The 25663-nt window shown below is 42.8% G+C and overlaps 1 protein-coding gene across 1 annotated transcript; it reads right to left on the bottom strand.

The window, feature by feature from the left end:
- Nucleotides 1-3097: 3097 nt before the first annotated feature.
- Nucleotides 3098-23761, bottom strand: trim45 (tripartite motif containing 45). Its single transcript, XM_026145412.1, has 8 exons — nucleotides 22936-23761; nucleotides 20799-21087; nucleotides 20381-20526; nucleotides 17979-18295; nucleotides 6527-6656; nucleotides 5825-5939; nucleotides 4569-4695; nucleotides 3098-3932 (listed from the first exon to the last, which is right to left on the bottom strand). The coding sequence occupies exons 1-8, from the start codon at nucleotides 23421-23423 to the stop codon at nucleotides 3778-3780; spliced, it is 1767 nt and encodes a 588-aa protein (XP_026001197.1). The 5' UTR covers nucleotides 23424-23761; the 3' UTR covers nucleotides 3098-3777.
- Nucleotides 23762-25663: the final 1902 nt, after the last annotated feature.

The raw sequence follows: 25663 nt of genomic DNA, 5'->3' as shown, positions 1-25663 counted from the left end.
CAATAATGACGACAGGTTTGAAGCACTTTATCATCCTTAACCCAAAGCTGCCCTCATCTAATGTGTGTGTGGATGTGTCCTTACCTGCAGTGTCCTAACATTTCCAGCCATGGCTTCTCTTCCTGAGCGTTAGGATGAACATCAGGGGATCGTTCGTTTCCAAGTTGCTGTTAACCGACTGATCACTGTGTTTAATTAAGCAGTGTCACTGCTGACATCGCTGATGTAACTTCCTGTGAAGTGGCTTTTAGTGGAACAGATCCCCATTCATCAAACTTTCATAGAAAGAGAGTCAGTCTAAAAGCGCTTTAGACATTTTCCAACGATAATGCAGTATTCATCAGCTCTGCGGTAAAGACGGCTTGTGAAAATGCTGATTATGAATGATTTGTAGGAATAAAGTGTGGAAAACTTGATGTCAGACGCAGAGGATCAGGAGAATTAGTTCTGGAAGACCAGAGCAAAAAAACAACTCTCTGCTGCAATCTAGTGGTGGAAAGAGGTATTTCTATGAAGTATTTACAAAGTCAGAGAGGGCAAAGTTAAAGTTTCTAAGAGGCTTTGTGCAAACTAAGTCTTCATTTCTATTCTTATAGGAATAAATCATATTCCACAGTGTAGTGGTTAACACATTCACCTTGTATGAGAACAGCTCGAGTTTGAGACCAAGGGGAAACAACCAACCTCAGAGGATCATAAGATAATCAACCTCCAGTACCTTTGGAATTATAATCTGTAGCTTTAATTTATTCCAAAGAAGGAAATACTTTTTTAAAAAAAGAAAAAAGGCAAAAATTTGGATAAAAAAAAAAAAAAGAGGTGAATGTGATCCTTTCCATGCCCCTATACGTAAACAGGACACCAGGTAACAGATTAAGACAAAGAATTTTTCTAAAATGACTCACAAAGATTAAATGTTAATAATGAAGGAACATGGCGCAGACCTGGCCCTCACTATAAACATAAGGTTCACACAGATTACCAAGTATTATGTTTTCAGGCCACATTTCAGACAGTTTTCATCTGGAAAGTGCCACAATATTTACAATCCTTTACAACAATAATTGGGCCATACTTACTATTTCAAATGTGGGCCACATTAGACTCACAACCTAATTAACCAGCGCACAGTAGTGGACTACATTTGCTGTGTTAGACTACGGCCACTTCAGGGTCCCATCCAGATTACTCAAAGCTTACTGAGCCACAGCTTTTCTAAAAGTGGCCACATATGTTTTATGATAAACTGTCTACCTTTGATAAATTAAATGTAGGCATATATTTGTCTTTTTATTTGTTGCACCAGGTCCATATTAACCATTTACCACATGGGCCACTTTAGGGCACAACCAGACCACACAATCCCAAAAGCACCACATTTTTGCCAAAAATAGCCCATTGCTGCTTGAATGCATGCATTCTGTCCAGACCAGAAGGTTGTTGCTGAATCACTGCCATCCACTGCCCACCCTCCCCTGTTATCAGCCTTTGCCTTTACAATCTGCTGCACTGACCACAAAACAAAAAAGTGACCTAAGAAGCAGTAGCCCTCTAAATTAAATACAGATGTATTATATGCAAAACAACATATTCATTCCTAAATGATTCTATATGTAATTTTCAAAAAATAACTGAAGCATGATATAAGAAGTGACAAAAAACCTCTTTATTAGGTGTAAACAAGTTTAAAAAAAAAAAAAAGTAATAATAATAATACAGCACCAGGACAAGTTACCTGCTAATACATCCAGATGAATGTGTAAGTCAGAGTCTGATGGAAACACTTCCAGATCTCAGTGTGTGACAGCTTCTCTGTCATTCTGCAGATATTGGCCCACAAGTAGAAAAATTAGTTGTAAATTTCATTTTTACAACTTCATATTGAGCACATGCTACGTAAAAATCATCATGTTCCTTCCACTCAAGTGCAACATGCATGTTGCATTCTGAATACAGAAAAAGTTGCTCATTATAACGCTCAGAAGAAAAACAAGTCTGTATTCTAAGCAGTGTCTGTCTGCACCTTCATGGTCACAGTGCTTTCCAGATAAAGGCTTGAAGCTTGCAGGAGATGAATTCCTAAAGACACTTGAGGAAAAAACCTTTTGTGTGAATATTTTAATAAGTTTCTTCGTTGTTCCGGTAGCACTAACAGCCATTGAATATAAAATTGTTCACATGCACACAGGACAGGACAGATGCTGTGGCTTGCAAAAACAATCAGATGTTTGCATTTGGAACAGCGAATGAATTTACACTTTGGATGGTTTCCATGCAACGGCCTTCCTTACCTTATGGATTAGCTTACAAATTAATCATTGAATCAAATGTTGTCGAGCAAACATATTTTTGCAGTACTTGGCAGTAGTTGTGCATATAATGATTTCCTTGTAGCTACACATAATGTTTTATTATTATTTTTTAACAAAAATGTATTTATCTACCTGATTTAATACTTAGAACTTGAGTAGGCTGTAATATGTAAATTTGTAGGAAATGGTTATGAATTATTAGTAATGCTATGTGTAATCACCTGTTTTGTGACTATTACATACAAATAATCCAGTAAAAGGCACAATTATGACTAAGTTGTTACTAATGAAGACACAGTAGGTATTGTTATAATACACAACTACTTGGAACTCAAGTAATTAGTCAATATTTATATGACAAATATTCCCGTTATTCAAAATTAATCCCTGTCTGAAATGAGCTGTTTTAGCTCCTTTCCCTCGCCCTTCAAGCTAGCTTTTCTTCTGATTGGCTACCCCTTGTAAACAGCAGGTTTGAACAGCAGGTGGGCGGGGCTGCTGTGCTCGCAGCCAGAGCCACATCCATAGGGGTATCTGCTGTCACTGACATAATGCAGAAACAAGAGTAATAAAAAACCCTGAAGCTTGAGCTTTGGTGCACATGATCAGCTGTTAAAACATTGATCTCATTATTTAACATGTGTCCATATTTGTAACAGCACTGTAAGGAGATGCATAAAATCATTTCTTGACACATAGACTGTTGTTCCACTACCTTATACCTCATAACAGTTACAATAATAGTTACATTATTTCAGAACTGAAAGAACAAAGGAACTATAAAGAAAAATCCATCAAATTTTTTTTGGGGGAAAAATAGCATTACAGTCATTTTTTGCTGTCTACACAGGCAAGGTGCCATGTAGGGAGTGGTGGTGTACCATGGCTATATTTACGAAAGTATATTTAGGATTACTTCCTCTGACTGTTTGATATAAAAAGACATAAAATATTCCACAATCTGTTGATTCTGGCTGTTTTTTTTACTGACCATTAAAATCATGAATCAAAAATTTATTTCAGCACCTCAGAACTTCCGAGCTGATTAAAAGGTTAAAAACTTGTAAACTGTCAGCTGTTGCTCCGCTTCCTTTCAGCAAGGCTTTAAGCACATTTCTGTCCTGCTGTGATCGATGCTTCTTCTTTCTCCTTTCTCCTCCAGCGTGAGCATGATAAGCCGACACATAAAGGCACTTTTACAATGTGGACTACACAGAGGACTGTCTGTGTCCCTTGTTAGTCTCTAGCAGCTGGCTGGATACTGTATCACATTAAGCCCGACATGCAGTGACTCTGATGTCCTGCCTCACTAGGTTACTTTCACTTCCCTTGTCTGACCTTTTCAAGTTGGTCCAAGGTTTACGCCGACAACCTCAAGGTTACTTCCCCGCAGCTCTAAGCTTTCCATTTCTGCCATCTTTTTATGAAACCGCATCGTCCTGACAGGTCTCGGCTCTGCGTCGCCTCAGAGCTCCACAGTTCGCAGGTGGCTGCGAGGGGAAACGGCAGCCAGCACGCTCTGGGGCAAACACTCCGACTGCTCCGTGGTGCTGCCACAGCAAGACCAGTGAGGCTTCCCGGGATGTCCTTTATGACCATGACCGCAGCCTTTAAATCCTCCTGCAGTCAGACGGACATTCGATGGCAGATGAAATGATGAGAGACAAAATACAAAAGACTGATTTAAGCTTTTTCCTCATTCGTTGCTTACAGGCTCCTTTAGACAGAGATTTTGGAGCTGAATTATAGCAGGTGTGGATAGAATGATTACATCTGTACTTTAATTATCGCCAGCTCATATGAAAATTTGTTTTTCCAGTTTATCAGTCTGTAATAGGTCTACGTTTACCTACATTTACCACAGTGGCTTTGAACATATTTCAGAGTGTAAGTAAATGCAGAGAGAAACAATGATTTCCATAGTGACGGGAAACATTTCAGTAACAGCAACTGTCTCTATTTAACTCAAATTACACACAAAAGACATGTGTGATGCTAAGGAACTATATTTCAAACACCTGCTTCTTTTATGAATCAAATAACCTGAAATATAATAGAACACAGAGAGTGTAAGGAAAGCTGGTTTAGCTTAAAAACACAAAGTGCACAGATGATGGTGCCGAGATTCTGTGAAAATCTTAACTTAATTTTGTTCTTCATCTGTGTGTTCTAGTCAACAGCACAGTGTACCCCGAAGTTTGTTCACTGTACACCTGCTCCTTCAGACAGGACATATGAAAGTTATCTGCTGCGTACCTGGCATGGTTCCCGGGCAGCCACAGCGAGCCTCTTTGGCTCCTCCGCTGGAGCAGAAGGAGCAGCAGTGAAACGTCCCTCTGTGACGCCTGAACTTCCTCTTCACATTCAGAACAAATGGAGAGCCCTGCAGAGACAGACAGCACAGAGGCAGTCAACCAGTGTCGGTTGGCACAAGAGCCGTTACAGGGATTCTTCTTGCTTAATAAGGACAACGTTGTGCATAATAACTTGATTTGTCAGGAGGATGTAGAGCCCTGAAGTGACGAGCTGTGCACTGCTAGCAAGGCCACGGCTCCGTCTAGCAGTCAGCTTATTATTTCAATAATTCAGCTGTGAAACGCAGCTACTGTTTTCAAACTGTTTCGACAGCGATTATATTTTTGTTTCAACATGTAAATATTATATAAAGAAGAGGAAACTAATTAGACTCTGCAGGTGCCTGGCTGCGAATGGAGTGGCTTTCCTAGATGGTTTCCTAGATGAGACGGGGGCTTGTCCTCGGTTTTTCTTGCTTGGCGGTTATTTTGTGTGTGTGTTTTTTGTTTTCTTTAGTGTGTGGGGTAATTCTTTCCATAGATATTTTGGGGGCAGATTTACTTACAGTGGCTATTTTTTGTGACATTCAAATGCTCTGTAGTGCTTGTAAAGCAGAGCTGAAGGCCTCTCTGTGTGCAGAGTTGGTGGACAAAGACGTCCGACCTTCACAGAAGGAAGCTGCAAGGCAGCCTGAGGAGGCCACAGCAGAATAAGGGTTGCCCACGAGGCCGAACCAGAAGGTCGTGGAGGTTGCTGGCATCCTTGCTGCTGGTGTCTGTGTGGAACCTGTGTCAGGTATATCTAGTGAACATCTTTGGGTAATCCCTTTATATAAAGGAGGTGATGGCCTGCATCTCTGTATGAGAGCGTCTGAGTTGGAGATCTCTAAATATCTAAAACTGATCACACCATTTCATGAAACTGAAGTTAATTCATGATGTTTTCAAGTGTACAGCAACCGCACTGTGTTGGCTAAAGCAGTTTTAGCCTCTTTTGTTATAGTGTAAACTTGTAGGCAAACCCCAGGAAGTGAAAGTGTGTACCCATGTATCAACTGAAGATGGCCTTAATTATGAAACTGTGAAAAAACTGTGGCTGCTTGAGTCTTGGGTAAGTTTGTTGTCCCCATCTCATTTTGTATCCTGGCCCCTTAGACGGGGCGTAAGAGAAACAAACCAAATTAAAACTTACAGTCTCGACACTTTAGTTTAAAATACCTTGACATGTTGGGCTTTGACACAAACCCACACAGAGTACGCTCCTGGCTGCTGTGGTGTGTATGACACACTGTAGGACCCGTCACTGTTGTCAGTCACAGTCGTCTCCACTTTACTGATGGAAAATAAAAAACATTTTATTAATAATATAAAATATCACTTTAAAACCGCAACTGATAGCACATAGATGTAAACTGCTCTCAAAACATCAGTGCTGGATTCTGAATCTGCTCATTCTGAGAGCATGGATGACCTGTCCGAGCTTTGAGTCATACTCTGATGTATATCAGCCTCTCAGTCTGAAGGTTAACTTATTTCAGACATCCAAAACACCAGTGATCACACACGTGCTGACTTTAGGTAATAACTCAAAGACATTCATGGATCAGACGGCTGTGCTGGCAGATACTAAACAGCTACTAGCCTTCCTGATATTGCTGCCCTTGTTTTCAAAGTTACACACTGTTTGATCGTGAATGTGAATAAAAATGATTCATGTGATGTTACGGAGGTCAATAAGAGTGTGCCTCTTTCAACCCAAGTAACAAAAATAGCACAGCACTCAGGCTTAGAGTACTCTGATGACCTGTTCTAAGCAGGTCAATTTTTTAACTAAATGTGTCTTCTGTATGATTTGCTGAGTCAGAAATGCTCAGAGTTAAAATGCTGACCAGGCACGCCACACGCTGTCCCCCCACTCACCAGTTTTTCTTCTCTGTGTGAACGACGCTCACGAGGACGTGCTCTCCACCTCGCGCCAACTGTTCTCCAGCTGAGTCTCGGCACACCAGGGTGAAGTGGCCCAGCTGGCCCTCCGTGCCTTCCTGCAGGCCTGTGACCAACACAGGGTTAAAGGTTAGAATCAAATTCAAATCAAATTCAAATTCAAATTTTATTTGTCACATACACAGTCATACACAGTACGATATGTAGTGAAATGCTTGGACAACTGCTCGTGACCTAAAGAGAACAAAAAAGGAAAAGGCTATGAATAAGATAGGAAATAAATATGAAAAATTAAAAAGGGTAAATTTAACTAGGAAGGAATAAAATATAAATTAAGGTTAAAAATGAAATAACTGTACAACACAAATTAGAATGAAGGGTAAATTTAACTGGGAAGAATAAGATAAAGATAAATATATAATTTAAAGTTGAAAATAAAATAACTGTACAACAAAATACACAATATAGAACTATATAAGAATGTATGAAGAAATCTAAATATAAATAAATATATACACAATAACAGCAGCTGTACAAGTATTAACCGGAAATGAAGAATATAGTGACCAGTGTTGTGCAAAACCAAAGTCCAGAAAGTCCAGTGTGTGTGTAAGAACTGTATGTGTGGGTCAGTACTGTGTGGTGGTGTGATTGAGAGACCGTATTGCCTGCGGGAAGAAGCTCCTCCTCAGTCTCTCTGTGTTGGTCTTCAGGGAGCGGAATCGCTTTCCTGACCTCAACAGAGAGAACAGTCTGTTGTTGGGATGGCTGAGGTCCTTCACGATCTTCCTGGCCTTGGTCCAGCACCGCCTGCTGTAGATTGAGTGCAGGTCAGGGAGCTCGGAGCGGATGGTGCGCTCAGCTGACCGCACAACCCTCTGTAGAGCTCGTCTGTCCTGCATGGTGCTGTTCCCGAACCAGGTTAAGATGTTTCCCGCCAGGATGCTCTCTATGGTGCACGAGTAAAAGTTCCTGAGCACCTTGGAGGGCAGTTGGAAGTCTCTCAAGCGTCTGAGGTGGTAGAGACGCTGTCGGGCCTTTTTCACCACGGTGTTGATGTGACAGGACCATGACAGGTCCTGCGTGATGTGAACTCCGAGGTATTTGAAGCTGTCCACTCTCTCCACTGGGCACTCGTTGATGACGGGGGTCTGGTAGTTCCTCTCCTGCTTAGTGCTGAAGTCCACTATCAGCTCCTTTGTCTTACTGACGTTTAGAAGGAGGTTGTTCCTCTGGCACCAGTTCTCCAGATTCCTAATCTCCTTCAGGTAGGCCGTCTCGTTGTTATCAGAGATCAGGCCCACCACGACGGTGTCGTCAGCAAACTTGATGATGGTGGTGGAGCTGGTAGTGGCCACACAGTCATATGTGTACAAAGAGTACAGCAGGGGGCTCAGAACACACCCCTGGGGGGCTCCAGTGCTGAGAGTGGTGGAGGCTGAGACATGTCCGCCCATCCTTACTGCCTGTGGTCTGCCAGTTAGGAAGTTGGAGATCCACTGACACATAGATGAGCTGAGTCCCAGATGCTCCAGCTTGGTGGTGAGTGTGGAGGGAATTATGGTGTTAAATGCAGAGCTGTAGTCTATGAAGAGCATTTTAACATAATTCCCCCTTCTAGTGTCCAAGTGAGTGAGTGATGTGTGGAGGAGATGAGAGATGGCATCGTCTGTGGAACGATTTGGACGGTAAGTGAACTGTAGTGGGTCCAGTGTGTCTGGTAGTGAAGAAATGATGAAGTCTCTGACCAGGCGTTCAAAGCACTTCATCACTACTGAGGTGAGGGCTACAGGGCGATAGTCATTGAGAGAAGCAGGGTGGGGTTTCTTCGGGACAGGAACAATGATGGACTCTTTGAAGCATGTGGGGATCACCGACTGAGATAAAGAGATGTTGAATATCTCAGTGAACACAGGAGCTAGCTGGTATGCGCAGTCTCTTAGGATACGACCTGGGATGCCGTCTGGTCCTGCTGCTTTCCTGGTGTTCACTCTCTTGAAGGCTCTCCTTACTTCATGCTCGGAGATGACGAGCACGTTTCCGGTGCTGGCAGTATCTTCCTGTCTGCAGCCGTTAGCGCCGCTAACACTAGCATTGTTGGAGACCTTAGCTGCAGCCTCGAAGCGAGCATAGAAAGTGTTCAGCTCGTCTGCCAGAGTCACGGCCGCGTTCATCATACCGGTTGTTGGTGCTTTATAGTCCGTTATTGTCCTTAGTCCCCGCCACAGGCTCCTAGAGTCACTCTGTTGGAGTTGTGACTCTAGTTTCCTCCCGTAGCGCTGCTTCGCCTCTTTCACCGCCCTCCGCACGTTATATGACGCGGCTTTGTATGGGTCCATGTCCCCCGTCGTGAGTCCCGTGTTGTAGGCAGCGGTGCGGGATCTCAGAGCGTCGCGGATGGTTTTATCCACCCACGGCTTCTGGTTGGGAAACGTTGTGATAGTCTTTGTCTCCACGGTATCATCCGCTAGTTTCCCGATGAATCCCACAACCGCTTCCGTAAACACGTTGACGTCATCGTCGGAGCTGTTTCTGAACATGCCCCAGTCTGCGTCATCGAGTGCGTCCTGTAACGCGGCCACCGATTGATCCGTCCAGCGCGCGACCTTCCTCTGAACCGGAACTTCCTGTTTCAGCCTTTGTTTGTATTTTGGCATGAGGAAGATGGCGGCGTGATCAGATTTGCCAAACGGGGGGCGGGATTGTGCCTTGTAGCCGTCCTTGACCGTAGTGTAGCAGTGGTCCAGTGTCCTTTCACCCCTGGTGGGGCAGGTGATGTGTTGATAAAAGTTCGGCGCTGCGCGTTTGAGGTTGGCGCTATTAAAGTCCCCCGTCACAATAAGCGCAGCGTCCCGGTGTTGTGTCTGGTGCTGTGTGAGTGCCTCATGCAGCTCGCATAAGGCGGTGACCGTGTCCGCTTGTGGTGGAATATAAACGGCACTTACAATGACCGATGTAAATTCCCGAGGTAGATAAAAAGGACGACACATGATGGACAGTAGTTCCAGATTTGGTGTGCAGGAGCGTGTGAGAGGAACAACGTTCGCACTGTTGCACCAGTTGTTGTTCACCATTAAACACACGCCGCCTCCCCTTGACTTCCCCGAGTCCCGTGTCCTGTCCATGCGGTGAACCGAGAAGAACTCGGCCGGCTGGATGGCGTGGTCCGGCACCGCTGGGTTCAGCCATGTCTCGGTGAAGCAGAGGAGATTGCAGTCCCGAATGTCTCTCTGGAACTTTATCCTGGCCCTGAGGTCGTCAAGCTTGTTCTCCAGTGACTGGACGTTGGCGAGCAGGATGCTAGGCAGAGGTGTGCACGAGCTCTCAGCCTGTTCCTGACGCCGGCTCGCTTCCCTCTAGGCCGCCGCCGCTTCCCTTTGTTCTCCCTCGAGATCTCACTCGGCCAGCTCGGATCCGGAGTTAAAAACTTCGAATTGTGAGTACATTGTATACCAATAGAAACAAGAGTGTCACTGTCATACCTAATGTACCCAATGGTGATGATTTTGCCGATTTAGAAACGCTGAAAACTAACTTAAAAAACAAAGACAAAGAAAAAGTGGTCGGAGCAGTCGTGACGGCAGCCGACCTCACCGGCGCCATCTTTAATTTGAATCCCGAAGACTGCGCTGAGTAACAAAAAACTACCGCTTGACTAAAAGTGTACCACGGGTCAACAGAAGGCTGAGTCCTGAGGTTGCTGAAAAAACATGGCCGTCCCAAACTGCCACAAAGTTGCCTGTGTCATTATCATTTACCTTAATTACAGCTCAGAGATGTAGCCCATTAGTGAAAAGAGCACCAGGACAAAAGTACGCAGTCATAAGTTGATGTAGGGATCTTCCACAAACTTTATATAAAAGATTACCACTGTAACATAACACACTGGTTTTGGACTCAGCATTCTGAAGCCTGTTCACTGTTGTTACCGCTGGAAATTATGTGTATATATATTTCTATATTTTTAGACCTAAAAGTTATCGTATTTAGAGGAAAGAATGGTGCTCGAAGTTATCAGCTAAGGCTGTACGTCACAGCGGTCATATTTTTATAGATTTCTACTAAGAATCACCACAAGCACAGTGCAGAGGTCAGGTTTAGGGGCTCACTGCTGGCTCAGCCACACTAGAATAAAAACAGAATGGCAGTCTGGTTGTGACTAGGAAACAGGGCTGTGCGATATGACCAAAATCTCATATCCCGATATAAGACATTTATCGTCCTGACAATGATATATATCACAAAAATTTTACATTTTCTGTAAATTATATGAATCTTGGGTAACTCGACTCGCGTGAAGTGTTTTCAGCTGGGCGTCGTGTTACTAAAGTTGAAATGGCTGCAATTTTCTTTCTATTTATTACACCTGACAGCTCTTTTTAGCTTCTTGTCCGTAAACACTCTTACAAACTATTTCATGTGATTCAGTTTATTTTGAAAAATCTCAACAGGATCTTCAGTTTTATTGTGAAAGGTTTATGTAGAAAATAAACAAGTGGACGGCAGAGTCAAACAATGGTTTTACCGTCGTTGTTGCTAATGGCAACGCATAAAAAGAGTTGCTTGTCTGTCTGTATTGTGGTTATATTAAATATAAGAGGAAGATAGAACTTAAGAAATTCTACACAGTGACCATCAAAATGATGATTTTTTTTTTTGCCATGAACAGTTTATTTTGCGACACCACGAAACAAATGATAGTGTAAAATGAAACGATAGACGTTTTCATATCGTCATCCGATATATATCGTTATACAGAACAGCCCTTCTAGGAAAGGTGGTTAATAATGGTGATGTCATTTAATTGTTTTATTTTTATTCAGTGACCAACTACAAATTGATAAAGCAGATAAAGCAGATGACTTGTGATCAGAAGCTGGTTACCTGGTGGGAGGTAACGATGCTCTGCAGTAACTGCCGTTGAATCTAGAATGGCAGACTGACTGACACCACTCTGTGATCAAACAGTCAGTCTGGGCTGATGATGAGCACAACTTGTCTGCATCTCTTTGCACTAGTGGACTCAACTGGTTCTAATCTGGTTCTAGTCCTATATAAAAGCAAGGACACCGAGCACCATAGTCACATTTAGAATTTTGCCACTGAAGTGCTGTCCTGAAGCAATTACGTCACTATTTATCAAGGAAATTTTAAATTTCACACTTCAAATCTACGAGCTTCTGAGTGGACTAAATGTAAGTTAATGTGAATTTTGTTTAAAGGAAACTTCTCTTCATGTTCACAGGAACAGTTTTGCAACAGGTGGCAAAAGATTTGTGATTTATTACAGTTGATTGCCATTTGATCCCAGATAGATTGCATGTAGTTGACAAATAGACCCCATTCAATCAAAACCTGACAGAGAGTAGACTCTGACTCTGTCTTCTTGCCATTTTATTGCCGTCTTGATGCACCACTGCTGCTTTGAAGACAGCAGCTGATGGTGAGCTGCCTTTGAAATGGTTGCTTTGAAGTGCAAAGCAATAAATTTAGCTGCGCTTCAGTCTCCAACTACTGTTTTCCCTAGTGTGACTGTAGCATGAAGCCTAGGAGGCAACATTTGAGCTACAGCGCCTGTGTCAGCACACCTGTCAATGGCCCAAACTATCCCGGTGTCCAAATGAATGAACTATAAAGAAAATCACCAACCATACAATTTATATGATGGTTTACACAACCTATCACTCTGTAAACATGCTTTTTCATGCTGGTACGTTGGAGCATTTTAACCTGGGAGTTTGGAGGCATCTTGTTTATCGGTTTATTTATGATGTGTAAAGGTTAAATACATGGACACAACCTCTTCATATGCAGAGATTTCACAAATGGCAAGAGCACACAGACACACAAACACCCAGAAAAGATGTTTCAAGGTAGAGAAAAGTTGGTAACAGTACAAAGAAGGACAAAAAAACCCTACAAAGAATAAATGAGGCACTTTATCATTCAGACACACTACGACACTGAGACACCTGGACATTTGTCTTGTGCCTCTACAGGTTTCAGTCACACAGATGCACGATCACAATTTCAATACAGCCCTCCGCTCAGCACTTACGCAGGTCAGTGTCCAGATGAACGAACTGCATGTGGAGGGGACTTCAGGTGCAGCTGGACTTCAGCATTGTCGAATTTCTCAAACACCTCTGCGTCATTATTTAGCATTTCATTAACTTGTTCCGCTGTCTCGTTCAAGATATTCATCAGCTGTTTCTGTCGTGTTACAGCGCGCATCACCTGTGTTCACTCCAATGATTAATGCCGCTTTGCGCCTGCTCGTCAGAGTCCATTAGCAGTTTGATAACAAATGATCCCACGCTGTGTTTTCATTTGTTATTATTCAGTGTTTTCCAGCAGCTGCAGGGAGAGCTGTTTGGATGCTAATGGAACTAACTCCAGCGGCTCCTTCACTGATGATGAATGGGAGTACTGGTTAAGGGGCCGAACTGTCGTTAATAACGGTGCAGCACTATTGCGTTACGGGACTCCTGCTGAAGTTGAAAGGTCCTGATTTTAAATTTCTGCTATATATGAGCCACACCAAGAAGACACGTGTGCTCTCTGAACTTGATGCTCAGACACAACATTTATATTCTTCTAATTTCACTCGCAGAAAGCTGCTCGAGGTGGACCCAGGGTGAATCTGACTAACATGACAGAGTTGTGTGAGAGTGATGTCATGGTTACTTTTCATGTTTGTATACATTGTATTGTGTACAGATGACTTTTGCAATTATGCCTAATCTCAAGATGGAATTATTCATCATTTGGATCATGATGATCACATGCATGTTTACGTGCCCCCTCTGGCACTTGGGCCTGTACGCCCAGCGTGTGCAGCAGTGGGGCTGAAGCTGACGACCAAAAGTATATTTATTATCAAGACATTTTAAATATTTGTGTTATTATGCTGGTCAGGAAAACCCAATTATTTAAAGACTTCAATGGACACCTTTTAAATTGCTTTAACTAACGAAAATGACAAAGAGAATTCATGAATACACAGTGTCAGGGTTTTTCCTGGCTCAAACTGGGCCTTTGGGGGTGAATACACAATGGGAGCATGACTGGTCTGCATATACAGGGAATATACAGTTTTCATAAGACTCTATGCAAAAAGTAAGAACACTGCATGATTCATTAGCTTCTGACTGACTGCAAGGTCAAGGAAGCGCAGATCAACACCCCTCCACCATTGTGCAGTTCCAGAAGTCTTGTGGTCTTTTCTGATGAAACTTTGCAAACCTTCCAATAAAATCATATTTGTTTAGTCTTTTTCTAATTGTACTTTTATGAATTTTGACACGTTAGCTGAGGACTGAGATGTAGCACTCAGGTTATTTTTCAATTTCTCCAAGCAATGCACGAACATCCTGGAAAAACCTGGAACTGTCTTGAATGTTTTCCACTTGTCAATAATGTTTCTCACTGCAAAATGATTGACTTTGAACTCTTTGGAAATACATTTATAACCCTTCCCAGAAATACCCAGCACTTCGGACTAGTAAATTGCCCAAACTGCTGCTTTTCTTCCTGATGATTAGTGGATTAGATTAGCAGCCCCTGGTTAGTATGGACCTTCTTTATTCCTATGGAAACAGTAAGAGTACACTTAGCTTACTGATTCCTTGGTGAAAGGTGAAAACCTCTTCTTGGGCGCCAGAGTTTTTATCTGCATGCAATATATTTAAATGTCTTTACGTTAGATTTTTGCAGTTATTTTTTTAAATAACATCTTCCCATTTTAAATGGTAAAATGGCCTGTATTTATATAGTACTTTTAACCTAAACACTGCATTTCAGTGGAGCCTAAGTTACATATAGCTTAGCTAATATGAGCTGATACTGGTCTATTACAGATTTTTATCATTATCAACATATAATTATTTCTGATGTACACCAATATTAAAAGATTTAATACAAATAAAAATAAATAGGGAGTGCTGAGAGGGTTGTTTCATCCAACCTTTCAGCACTCTCTTCAGCACATATAAAGTGGCATTGGCGTTGAGCGGACAGAGGGGTAAGTTAGGTGCGTCTTGACAGTAAATTGATTGAACATACGGTTGCATTATCTGTGAATCTCTGTTCGTCTTCTTGCTAAGCTGAGTACTAGCAGCTGTCACCACTAAAGACACAGCTCTTCTCACCCACAATTCACCTGTGCTGCTCAGTCTTGCAGTCCATTTCAACACTTCAAATCTTCTTTTCGCACAAAGAGGGGATAATCGTTGGTAAGCCTCTGGGATGTCCACTTTCCTATACTCAAGACTGAAATCTGAACCCCTAAATTGAGAGTGTCACACTGTGTTAAACTGATTGCAGTCAATTTGGGAAGAATAAACAACTTAAAGCTGGAAAAAGCTGGTTTATCTGATGCATTGATCCTCAATCTGGAGGAAAAAAAACGTAGAAGCTTTAGCAACCGAAGTCAGCCCAAAGTAAAGCTGGATAAATGAAGAGGTTGCTGCAGGGACCAGAGAGCTGTGTACGGCTCTACATCTAATGCAGTACACACGACTTTAATACAGACCCAAGCAAGCCCCCACACAAACAGACTGCCTGACATCACATGGCAGACTGACTCTTTGGCAAACATTGGCAGCGGCTCTTGGATACCAACGAGACTCAACAAAGAAGTCCAAATTTGCTTTGGTTTCCCATTTATCACAAGTAAACACTGCTTTAATCCGAGCTCTGGGACAGAGAGAGAAACGCTGCTACAAATCTCCTGCTTGCTGCGTCTGCATATGTGTGGTGGAAGGATGGGAACTGTGGCAGTACCTGGGTGCTTTTCTGAGCAATGAATAAGGGCTGCAGTTTGCATAATCAACTGATGCGCAAATGATTATTTCTACAATAACAAATGAGGTGATTTAGATCACACAGACTGTCACAAGGAGAACCTTTGGGCATATTTCTGTCTCCTCACATTAGTTTTCTGATTAACTGTTAACTTACTAAGGACAGCAGTAGAAGCAATCATTTAAACAAAAGGAAAAGCAAGCAAACCTTCCCCGTGTGCATGCTTCTCCTCTATTATAAAACATTTTAACACAAAAGGAAAGTCGTAAATATTCTGTCGCTCAAAAGCTGCCCTGTACTCTTGCTGATCCCCGTTCCTCCAACACTGCATGTGTCCCTGTTATGTTTGTGCACTGCCTGCAGGCCTCTTCAGTCACCTAAACATTCCTTCACTCCAGAAGGAATTTCTGCCTTTAAGCCAAAGTCCCCAGAGACAAAACAACAGTCTTTATGTGCTGCATGAGTCTGTACTGTCGTCTCTGCCTCACACCAACCTTCGGTCTCTAAACTGATGTGGCTAGAAAAACAAGAGTTCTGAGTTTAAATGAATTTGCTTTTGTCACTGTTACACACTCTTTTAAAATATTACTCAGTTCATGTGACTCTCAGTTCAGGTCATCTGGTTCCTTGAATATAAAAACAGAAATGCCTAAAGCTGTTTTCATGTTAGAACAAAGAAAAAGTCATTGGTAAAAGAGTCGAGTTAGCTTTTAGCAAACTCAAAGCTAAACTTACAATACTGTGCAAAAGTCCTGATGTGGACTCAGTGGAAGAGTGGCTGTCAAGAAGCCATTTTTAAGGAAGGAAACGGGGAAAAAGGCTAATGTAAGAACTGGACTGAAAATCAGATCTGATGAAGCGATGAATCTAAACGAGAGATTATTGGTTCAAATGGTCGTCGCTATGTACAGAGGAGGTCGGGGGAAAGCTAAAACAGGATGTGCTTACAGGTTTATGACTGCAGTTCAGCCAGTGGCTTTTGGAAACTTGTGGAAATGAATGGAATTATGAACACAGAAAAGTATCATCACATTTCTGATCCCCAATGCAGTACAACTGGGAAAGCGTCTGATTGGGAATGGTGTCATTGTGTAGCAATGACACAAACAGTGCAAATGCAGTATGCATACCTGCATAGAAAAACATATAATGCATCACTATCAGTCATGGATGGGGCTCCCCACAGCCTGAACCTCAGCGTTACTGAATTTCAAGCTTGTGAGAATTGTACAAACTCTATTTTTGCCTTACATACTGTATTTTCAGGGGGTATTTGTATGTGTTTCAATAAATCACTGTACCCATTTCCAATTTTCCTAGGAAAATCTAAATGGAAGATGACCCAAGACCTGTACATAACAGACTTACAATAATAAAACAATGGTCATAATGATGATGCAATGAGTCATTTTAGGCAAAGACTGTATATAAAAGACGGACACAGTCACTATGATGACTTGTTTGTAGATTAACGTTTTAAAACCTTCAGTTTGACATTTTGTCTGTTTCTTTAAACTTGGCATGAATGTATTTGGGTAAGAGGGCAGCCCAGGAGGTAGTCTGGTTAGCATGGTGTTTGTAATTTACTGAGACATTATGTGGGATCTGTCCACCTAAAACATGCTTTAATCATATTTACTGTCTTTTTAAAAAAAAAAACTGAATTCGGAATGACACGAAATGTCACCCAACTATAACTCAAAACAGTCCAGTAAGGCACAAATTTTACCTTTAACACAATTAAAATGGGTGACTTGCATAAAAATTCACCTGCGTGGTTGTCATGAAGAACAAAAATTTGCCACAGAGACCAAAACAAGTTTTTATGGCACGCTGTCAACATGTTTACTTCTGCTCTAAAGATGGGGAATTTAACATGGAGGTCTATGGAAAGTGAGTGATTTTTGGAGCCAGCCTCAAGTGGCAATTTGAGGAACTGCACTTTTCTGGCACTTCTGTGTATGCTGCATCTTTGAGTCTTGAAAGTTGCTGATATGGTTTAAGGCAGGGGTGTCAAACATCTGGCCCATGATACAATTATATCCGGCCTGCAAGATAAATTCATATGTATATATGTATATTAATGGCCCGTCAGTATGTGGGAGCCGAATATTCAGCCCTACTAAGAATCTATGCAGGCAGGGGTCAGACTTTATTTTGATGGGGACACAATGCGGCCAATAATATGCAGGCAGACAAGGATCATACCATTATGTGAAATAACGAAGCGGGGCAGATGTTCTGAACACAGCAAGTGGTAGTGGTACAGGCCAGGTACACAGGGTGTCGAAAAAAGTGAAGAAATGAGTGCAAATGTAAAATAAGCAACATCTGGCTGCATTTCAGTGATATCGGAGACCTCAAAGCTCAGTGCAGAATTTATAAAAATAGGAGGGGCTAAAGTGATATCGGCTTAAATTTGTGGAGGAGAAAAGGTGTCAAACTTGTCCATAGCACAGACTAACAATTGGTTTTATTGCCGGTAAAAACACTAAAAAAAAAATAAAAAATACAATATGTACACATGACCCTGAAAATAGTTTGCTGTGATTTATTTAAGAGTGTTATTGAAGCAAGTATGGATTCCTAACCTTCTGTACACATGGTTGAAACTGTCTTTTACCTTCTCCTTCAATGGTGCACCTGCTGACATCCACCGTCTTAGAGTTGATTACCCCGACCACAGGGTAGCCCTCCACCTCCCCTGCGGGTTCCCTGGGCATGAAGGATATACTGCTGCCATCGTCAGGGGCAACGGTTGCTGGGTGGGGGTCATAACCCCTCTCTGCCAGGCTGGTGAGTCTTCTCAAGGTCACTCCTTTGGCACTGAGGATCTCAGCGTCAGACCCACAACTCAGGAGCCGCTCTGCGAACTCCACACTGCCTCGGATGTCCAGCAGAGCCTGCTGAAGCTGCACCCCCTGTAAGTGGAGGTGGTTCCTGGTAAACAGAGAAGTTAGACAAGCAAAAGTTGAAAGCATTTCCTCACAGTAATCTTGGTAGACTCTCTGTGGTTTCTGTGGCATGGCAGTGAATAATTACTGTATTACAATATTCAAGAAATAAATGGATTGCTTATGCTTGTTTAATTCTGGTTCATTTTTGTGTGATTAAAAGGTTATGATCAGTTCAAAACACACAGAATTAGCTCTGTTTCAGGAGATTTCAAACGCGCTGGGGTTACAGTACGTCAACAGCTTCACAAAATGAGAAACACTTTTAAGTCCAGTGAAGACAACATCCACTTGGAATCAGCTAAAAAGAGCATTTGGACATTAGACAATAAGACAACAGCATCGATATCAAACACACTGCCAGTGAAACTGCAGCCGCTCAGCTTATTGACTTTTTATATATACTGGCACAAAAATGTGTCGAAATGGATCCACGAACACTTAGCAGAAGATTTCCTGGGTTTTATTTTCTGGGTCTGACTTTATAATCTAAACACTGATGAGGTTGTAATACTAAGAACAAAACAAAACTGTAATAACCTGTTAATCTTAACCACAACTTTGGCGACTCTATATCATAATCAGTAACTACTCGGTAAACTATTCAGTCCTGGGGTGGTTCATTCATCTTTAGGCAGTGCGAGGAAATTGATTCATGAACAGCATTGTGTCCTGCTGTGGCAATAAGCTCCTGTCTCCTCTTGAGAAATAGCTTTGGGAAAGGTAATGATATGCTAATTAGCCATCTATGCATTTTGCTTTCTCAGCTAGCCATGTGGCGCTACGGTGGTTAAAGCACAGTATTCTGATGAGAACTGTGTTTTCTAAAAACTATGAGGTAGCGAATGCCACTGGAAAAACACCAAAATTTCATGTTTTATTCATAATCTAATGCGGACCTTCCCAAAGTGTGGGGCCCGCCCCCTGGGGGGGGACGCTTGGACACTGCTATCACGGGCGCCCACACAAACGCAAAGCAGGAGAGGAAGCATCGCTGAATATGTTTCCAAACCAACTTCATTCTAAGCCAAAGACTAGAAAATATGGTGAAGCATGTCTGCCCTTTGGTTTCACCTGCACAAGTGCCGAGGTAGGTCTCCCTGCAGAATTGGTCTTTCCTTTGTAGGGAGCAGCGCTGGGCTCTTCAAATCACAGACAAACAGGATCCCACATTCTTAATTTTTAGTTCACAAATACTTGTCGTAATGACTAACTACTCCTGACATTTTGGAGATGTTAGCTCTGTATACGGTAAAGTTATAGTGGGATACAAATAATATCAGGCTGATCCTGCCACGATTTATTCCCCCGGTTCAAATCACGGACAAACAGGATCCCACAGCCGTTTATGGTTCTAAACCCATTTTGCACAGAGAGGCATTTTTTGAAAAATGTATTGATAGCAATGTTGAATATTATTACACAGGAAAAAACAACTACATGTAAAATAATCACACCGTGACGCCTCTGCCTTTGTAAACGGAGGGACAGTAACTGTGTGTGTATGTAAGCGTGTAAAACCTGCAGATAGTCAGATTAACAGTATTTTGTTTCTGCAATTCCTCTCATGTAAACAATAACGTGGCGCACAGCGTGACGTGAAAAAAGGCGCATACCTTTGACGCTGCGTGACGAACTCTGTATTCCTCGTCCACACGGAAACGCAAAAAAGGAGTTTTAAAAATCTCAGTTTTCAGTTGTAAACACCGTTTACGTGTGGACGAAACAGCTGCGTTTTCAAAAATACCCGTGTAGGTGCGGACGCAGCGTAAAAGAGTTAGTGGTTTATTTTATTACTACCTGTAATTTATTGCAGTTTACTTGTATTTGCTTAATTGTTTACTAAATGTTTGAGGTGTGAAATAAACCGCAATGGAGCAAAATATGGGTGTGTGTGGTTGGAGGATGTGTTTGTGTTTGTGCGTGCGGGGGGGCATTTTTGTAAAACAAAGGGGGGCCTAGCAAAAAAAGTTCGGGAACCACTGATCTAATGTAATGTGGGAAACCCAGGATCTAGAGAATCGTCAAATCCCCGCTAAGTTTAAGCTGGTCAGTATGCATGTTTTCATACCTCCGTTGGACTCGGAGTTCCTCCAGACGCCGCAGCAGAGACAGACAGTGGGCTTCCACTGCGCTGGCGTAACCTCGTGCGAATGCCCTCACCTCACTGGCTGTGGCCTCAACTCGTGCCTGCAAAGTCTCCTGAGATGCTTCCACCTGTGCCAGTGGAAATGTATATTATAGTTCTAAAAGCAGATACTGGGTATTTAAAATAATAAGCTTAACAAACTGTGCTAGAACAGGTTTTCAGAACGAGTATGTGGCTTTTTTTCTCCTCTGAGGTGACAGCGGCGGTGCCCTTTGTTTAACTGTGAGCTACCCAAATTTCATGCCACTTGTTGTAAACATGAAGCGCTGGCAACGACAGAAGGTATTGGGACACTGGCTCAAAAGTCTGTATATCTTCCCAATAAAATGGCAGTCTTCACCTTCTGCAGTGACTCCTCCAGTCGCTCGAGTCGGGGTCGAAGGTGCACGTTAACCAGCTCTCTGATACGGTCCCCATGGCGATCGATAACATCACGTGTGGGGCAGCAGCGGTGGTCGCGGTGCAGCGTGGCGGCACACTCCAGGCAGATGGGCAGGTCGCAGGGCTGACAGAAAAGCCGCAGCTCCTGTCCCGGGTGCAGGGTGCAGAGGACAGGCCGGACCAGACGACCACAAGCCTTCAGCTCCTCCAAAGCCTGAATGGAGTGAGATGCTGTTCGCTTCTGCCGTCTGAGGACACACAGACATATAAGCACATCTTTAAGTCAGAACACAGATCTGGATTTCCCAGGATGTCTGCTACTGTCTGTGCAGACAGTGTTAGTGTGTTAGTGCACAGAACGGCTCAGAATCCATCTTGAAGACATAGGTAAACAAGATCAGTTAGTGATGAAGAAGAACAGAGTAAAATACAATTTAAACCTCAGTCTCTTCAAAGCAGAATATATATTTTAAAAAACCCCTCAAATTTCCACTGTAACTGACTGCGGTGCAGAGAGTAGCACAAAACAGCCTTTAATAAGTCACGCCTAACCATTAGTGTTTTGCCACTGTTAGGACAAACACAAAAGACAAACAAACAAATAAACAAAATATCCAGTTGAATAAAAGTATCTGAGAAAACCACCATCAGTTCCTAATATATACAAAGTTTATGGTCTCAGCCAGTAACTCCAGGGGCCTGTCTCGATATGCGTACTTGCGTTCTTGTTAACTCGTGATACGTCATCAGTCGGAGACCAAGTACTGTTCCAATTCAAAGTACGCATCAAGCCAAAAACGCAAAAAATTTCCGGATGTGTTCTCGCTCTGCCTGTTTTATCGAGCATGCATCGGTGGTGACTTGTGTGTACTGGGTACAGCTAAATATCCCAGAATGCATTTAGTCCAAAACCCAAATGCAGCAATGGCAGAGGAGCGCAGCTAAAAACTTTTAAATATTACTCTTTCTGGGTCACAAAATAAACTTTTAAGTTATTTTCAAGCGAGAATGAAGCTGTGTAAACTTCAAAGATCTGCTCAATTTATCAAGCTATCAAATATTTCCAAACGTGATCCGATTTCGGAGACGTCTGTTACCAACCAGCTCCATAGCAGACCGGGAGGTTGAGGATCACAAGAGCTGGTGAGAACAGTGGACTCCTGGCACATCGTTTACAGAGATATATTTCAATTCAGGAGGAAACATTTTCACCGGGAAGAACAGCATGTTAATACGTGGAGATTCTGAAGGCTGCTTCAGAATGATCAGATTATATTTTAAATATTTGTTCAGTTCTCTTCCAAACCCCAGCAGCTGTCTATTGTAATTTTTGAGTGTCCACTAAAATAAAAATAAAAGCCTTCTAACATCTCACCTGTTTGTTTTTATTAAGGCATACATGTACACAATTTTTATTAAAAGTGATTTCGCTACTGAGGTTAAACATGATATATAAGTCACTTAGATCATTTCTAATTGTTAATGTTTGGTTTATTTCAGTGTTTTATTTGTTCCTGGGTAGATCGGTTTGGCTGAGATTTAAGTTAAGCTTCATAACATATTAATCACAGTTAAATTAAGAGGGGACGGCAGCAAAAACTCCTGACCTGAGACATCATCAAGTACGCTGGTGTTCCAGTTGTACAAATCGTGTGTCCATGATCGTGTTCTTGGCAAGTCGCGTACTTGAGAATTGAGAAAGGATCCAGGTCTTAATGAATAAAACATGCTGCATAATTTGCAATTTTTTGTCACCAAACAGCAGAGTGTGCTTTTTGACCTCTCAGGGCCACAGTAGCCTAAGATGCACAGCCTGACACTTGGAAATCTCAAAAAGGAATGGATGACGTTTTTGCAATAGCCATCTTCCATTTACAGTCTGTGGAACAGACTCAAACGAAAACCAAACATTTTATCAAGCAGTAGAAGTAATAGATTAAAAATTTTAAACACGGTAAAAACCTAATTTAATACATTAGACAGCAAAAAACAAATAAACAAAAAACAGCATGTGGGATGTACGAAGGGATAAAGAAAACTGAGCTAAGGCATAATAGCAAAACAGAATTAAAAACTAGCCTCGGAGCTAACTGTACCTATGCGCTTGGCAGCAGAACTCGCACAGGTTGACGGAGCACACCTCGCAGCGGCTCCCAGCACCTCCTTCTCCGCACAGGTCGCATCCCAGCGGGCCGTCCGTTTCCAGGGTCTCCACGAATACTTCGTCCAGCGCTAAGTGGTCGGTACTCAGCCCGACGTGCCCGGACGGAGGGAGGTCTACCTCTGAGTCACAGTCAGGGCAGAGCACCGTGATAGTGACGGCGGGTCGGTCTGCCTCCAGTGGTTTGTCCCGCTTACCGCCCTCCGGAACATCCCGTTGTATACGTGAAGACACCGAAAACGGCTCCAGCTGAGCGATGCAGTCAGAGCAGAACGTGTGCAGACACGGCAGGATTTTAGGGTCCCGGTACAGGCGCTTACACACCTTACACACCGCTCTGGGATTCACCAACACGTCGCTCTGCTCGCGTCCAGAGCTCTGTGCTCCCTGCTCCGACGTTTCTTTCTGCTCAGACTGCGACATTGTTCAGTTTGGGTGATTTCTGGAGCAAGAATAAAGGGGGAAAAACCCCAGCGAGTTCGAAAAAGTTGTCAGAGCTGAAGGAAACTTCTGTATAATCCCCTTTCTGCATAATAAATCACACGTTTTCTGCACTGCGGCAATCCACCCCATTCATTAATTAAAAGGCCATTCGAAAGCTCCACTTTTGATCATGAGAAGTTTACTGCTCCATGGGACATTTGACACCTCTCTCATTGGCAGACCAATAGGAAACCTCTCCCGGGCTATCCGGGGTGGTCCAAAACTTTACCGAAGTCTTCAGCACAGTGTGGGACTTTGACTGCCCCCATCTACCGGCAGGACGGTGGAAGATATATCCACTCACTGCCTGCATTTAAACCAGCGGTCCCCCGGGCCACGGACCGGTACCGGTCCGCGAGTCGTTTGGTACCGGGCCGCGAGAGTTGATGCTCGGGTGTGAAATTTACGTTTTTCAGGGTTTTTATCGTTAACTCGGTTTGCCTGGGTCTTTTCCCGTGTTATAGTTGTGTCTTATTTTGAAAAGAAATATTTACGTTACCATAGCGACCAGAGAGCATTAAGGGGGAGAGAGGAGGACGTTCACGCCGAACGCGATGGGCGCGAGAAAAAAGCCCCAAACGCCCCTAACTTGACGCGTGCACATTCGCACCTCTACGCGTGTCCAAGAAAAATCCATCGCGCCCCAAAATATCATATTTTAACGCGCGTGAACCGGAAATGTGGGAGGGATGTGGGAGGAAGTTTTGCCAGACAGGTATCTTTGCAAGATGGCAGGTGTCGAGCTAGCGCTTGAAGAGAGAGTCTCCCTTCTCTATTTACTGTGGAGAGCAGAGCAGCGGCGTAAAGGACATCCTCGCCGTACCTGGGTCCATCAGGTCCTCCAGAGGTGTGAGCAGTTTGGTGAGTTTCACCACTTGCTCCAGGAGCTGCGCCTGGATGACGGCCGATTCCAGCGCTATCACCGTCGGCCAGTTTGAGGACCTGCTTTCCCTCGTTGGTCCCAGCATCGCCCGCCTAAACACCAATTACAGGCGCTCAATCCCACCTGCAGAGCGCCTGTCCGTCTGCCTGAGGTTAGTAAAAGTATTTAATACGGTAGTCCTTTATTGATATCTGTGCTAATATGCTAAACCATCCAGTTACACACTGCTAACATGGATGTGCTATGCTAACAGTGAATGCTGTCGGTGTTTACTGAAAGCAAACTGTGGTACAGAGACGACTGTTTATAATATTTCTAGTGATACTCAGAAGGTCTCATCAAGCCCCGATTTAATTCGATTTATGCTGTTATCAGTGTTTGAATGATAGCATGGCTGTGGTGTCACATCAATGTATGCGCTCGGTGTTTGCTGATATCAAACTGTAGCATTAGGACCACTGAGTTAACCTTTGTAGTGATACTCACTCCTTTTTATTTAGACCTGGTTTGATTCTGGTATAGTTGAGTATTTGTATATAATCCCTGCAGCTGTCAGACTCTATAGCAGGGGTCACCAGCCTTTATTAAAACAGAGTTAGATAAAACTGTGAACAGTTTGGTTCATCTCTAGTTACATGGTTCTATCTTGATAAGCTGTCTTATCACAGATTAATTTTTCAAAAATATTAATGATTTAAGCAAGGAAAGGGCTACATGTCAACATACAACTCTTTATTTCTATTAATGTCTCACTTCATTCCTACCTGATTGACATGTTTAGGAATTATGAGTGATTGGCTCACTGTAGTTGTGAAAGTTGCTACCAATCAAATTATGATATGTTAAAGTTAAAATAAAACAACTGTTTTAGATATGATCTAATATACATTTTGTAATTATCCTTATAATTACAAAATGTTTTATGTAAGATTTAAGTTTTGTGATTTAAATCTGACATCACAAAAGTATTTTGGAATTTGAATAATGTATTTTGTAACTGCAGTACACATAATACTGATTTTGAACAATTTTGTCCAGGTTCCTTGTCACCGCGGACTCCTTCAGCACCAAGCGTTCAGTTACAGAGTCGGTGTGTCCACGGTGAGCCAGATCACCCCCCCCAGGCAGCGACGGCCACCTGGGACTGTCTAGTGGACGACTTCATGGCTGTGCCTTCACCTGGAGACTGGCGCTCCATCACAGAGGGATTCCAGGAGCGCTGGAACTTCCCTCTGTGCTGTGCAGCTCTGGATGAGAAGCACATCCAGACAAAGGCACCCCATATATCATATAGGAG

Source organism: Astatotilapia calliptera, chromosome 16 (assembly GCF_900246225.1).
Source record: "Astatotilapia calliptera chromosome 16, fAstCal1.2, whole genome shotgun sequence".
Classification (NCBI taxonomy): domain Eukaryota; kingdom Metazoa; phylum Chordata; class Actinopteri; order Cichliformes; family Cichlidae; genus Astatotilapia; species Astatotilapia calliptera.
Note: the sequence above shows the minus strand (reverse complement) of the source record. Positions and strands in the feature narration are given on the sequence as shown.

Bases quoted from the DNA above. Each gene is read 5' to 3' on its own strand.
- trim45 (XM_026145412.1), bottom strand. From the start codon at position 23,423: ATGTCGCAGTCTGAGCAGAAAGAAACGTCGGAGCAGGGAGCACAGAGC. The intron at 6,657-17,978 runs GTAAAAGACAGT...TGTTGGTCACAG, and splicing joins GTGCACCATTGAAGGAGAAG to GCCTGCAGGAAGGCACGGAG. The intron at 4,696-5,824 runs GTATTTTAAACT...CTGTCTCTGCAG, and splicing joins TCAAAGCCCAACATGTCAAG to GGCTCTCCATTTGTTCTGAA.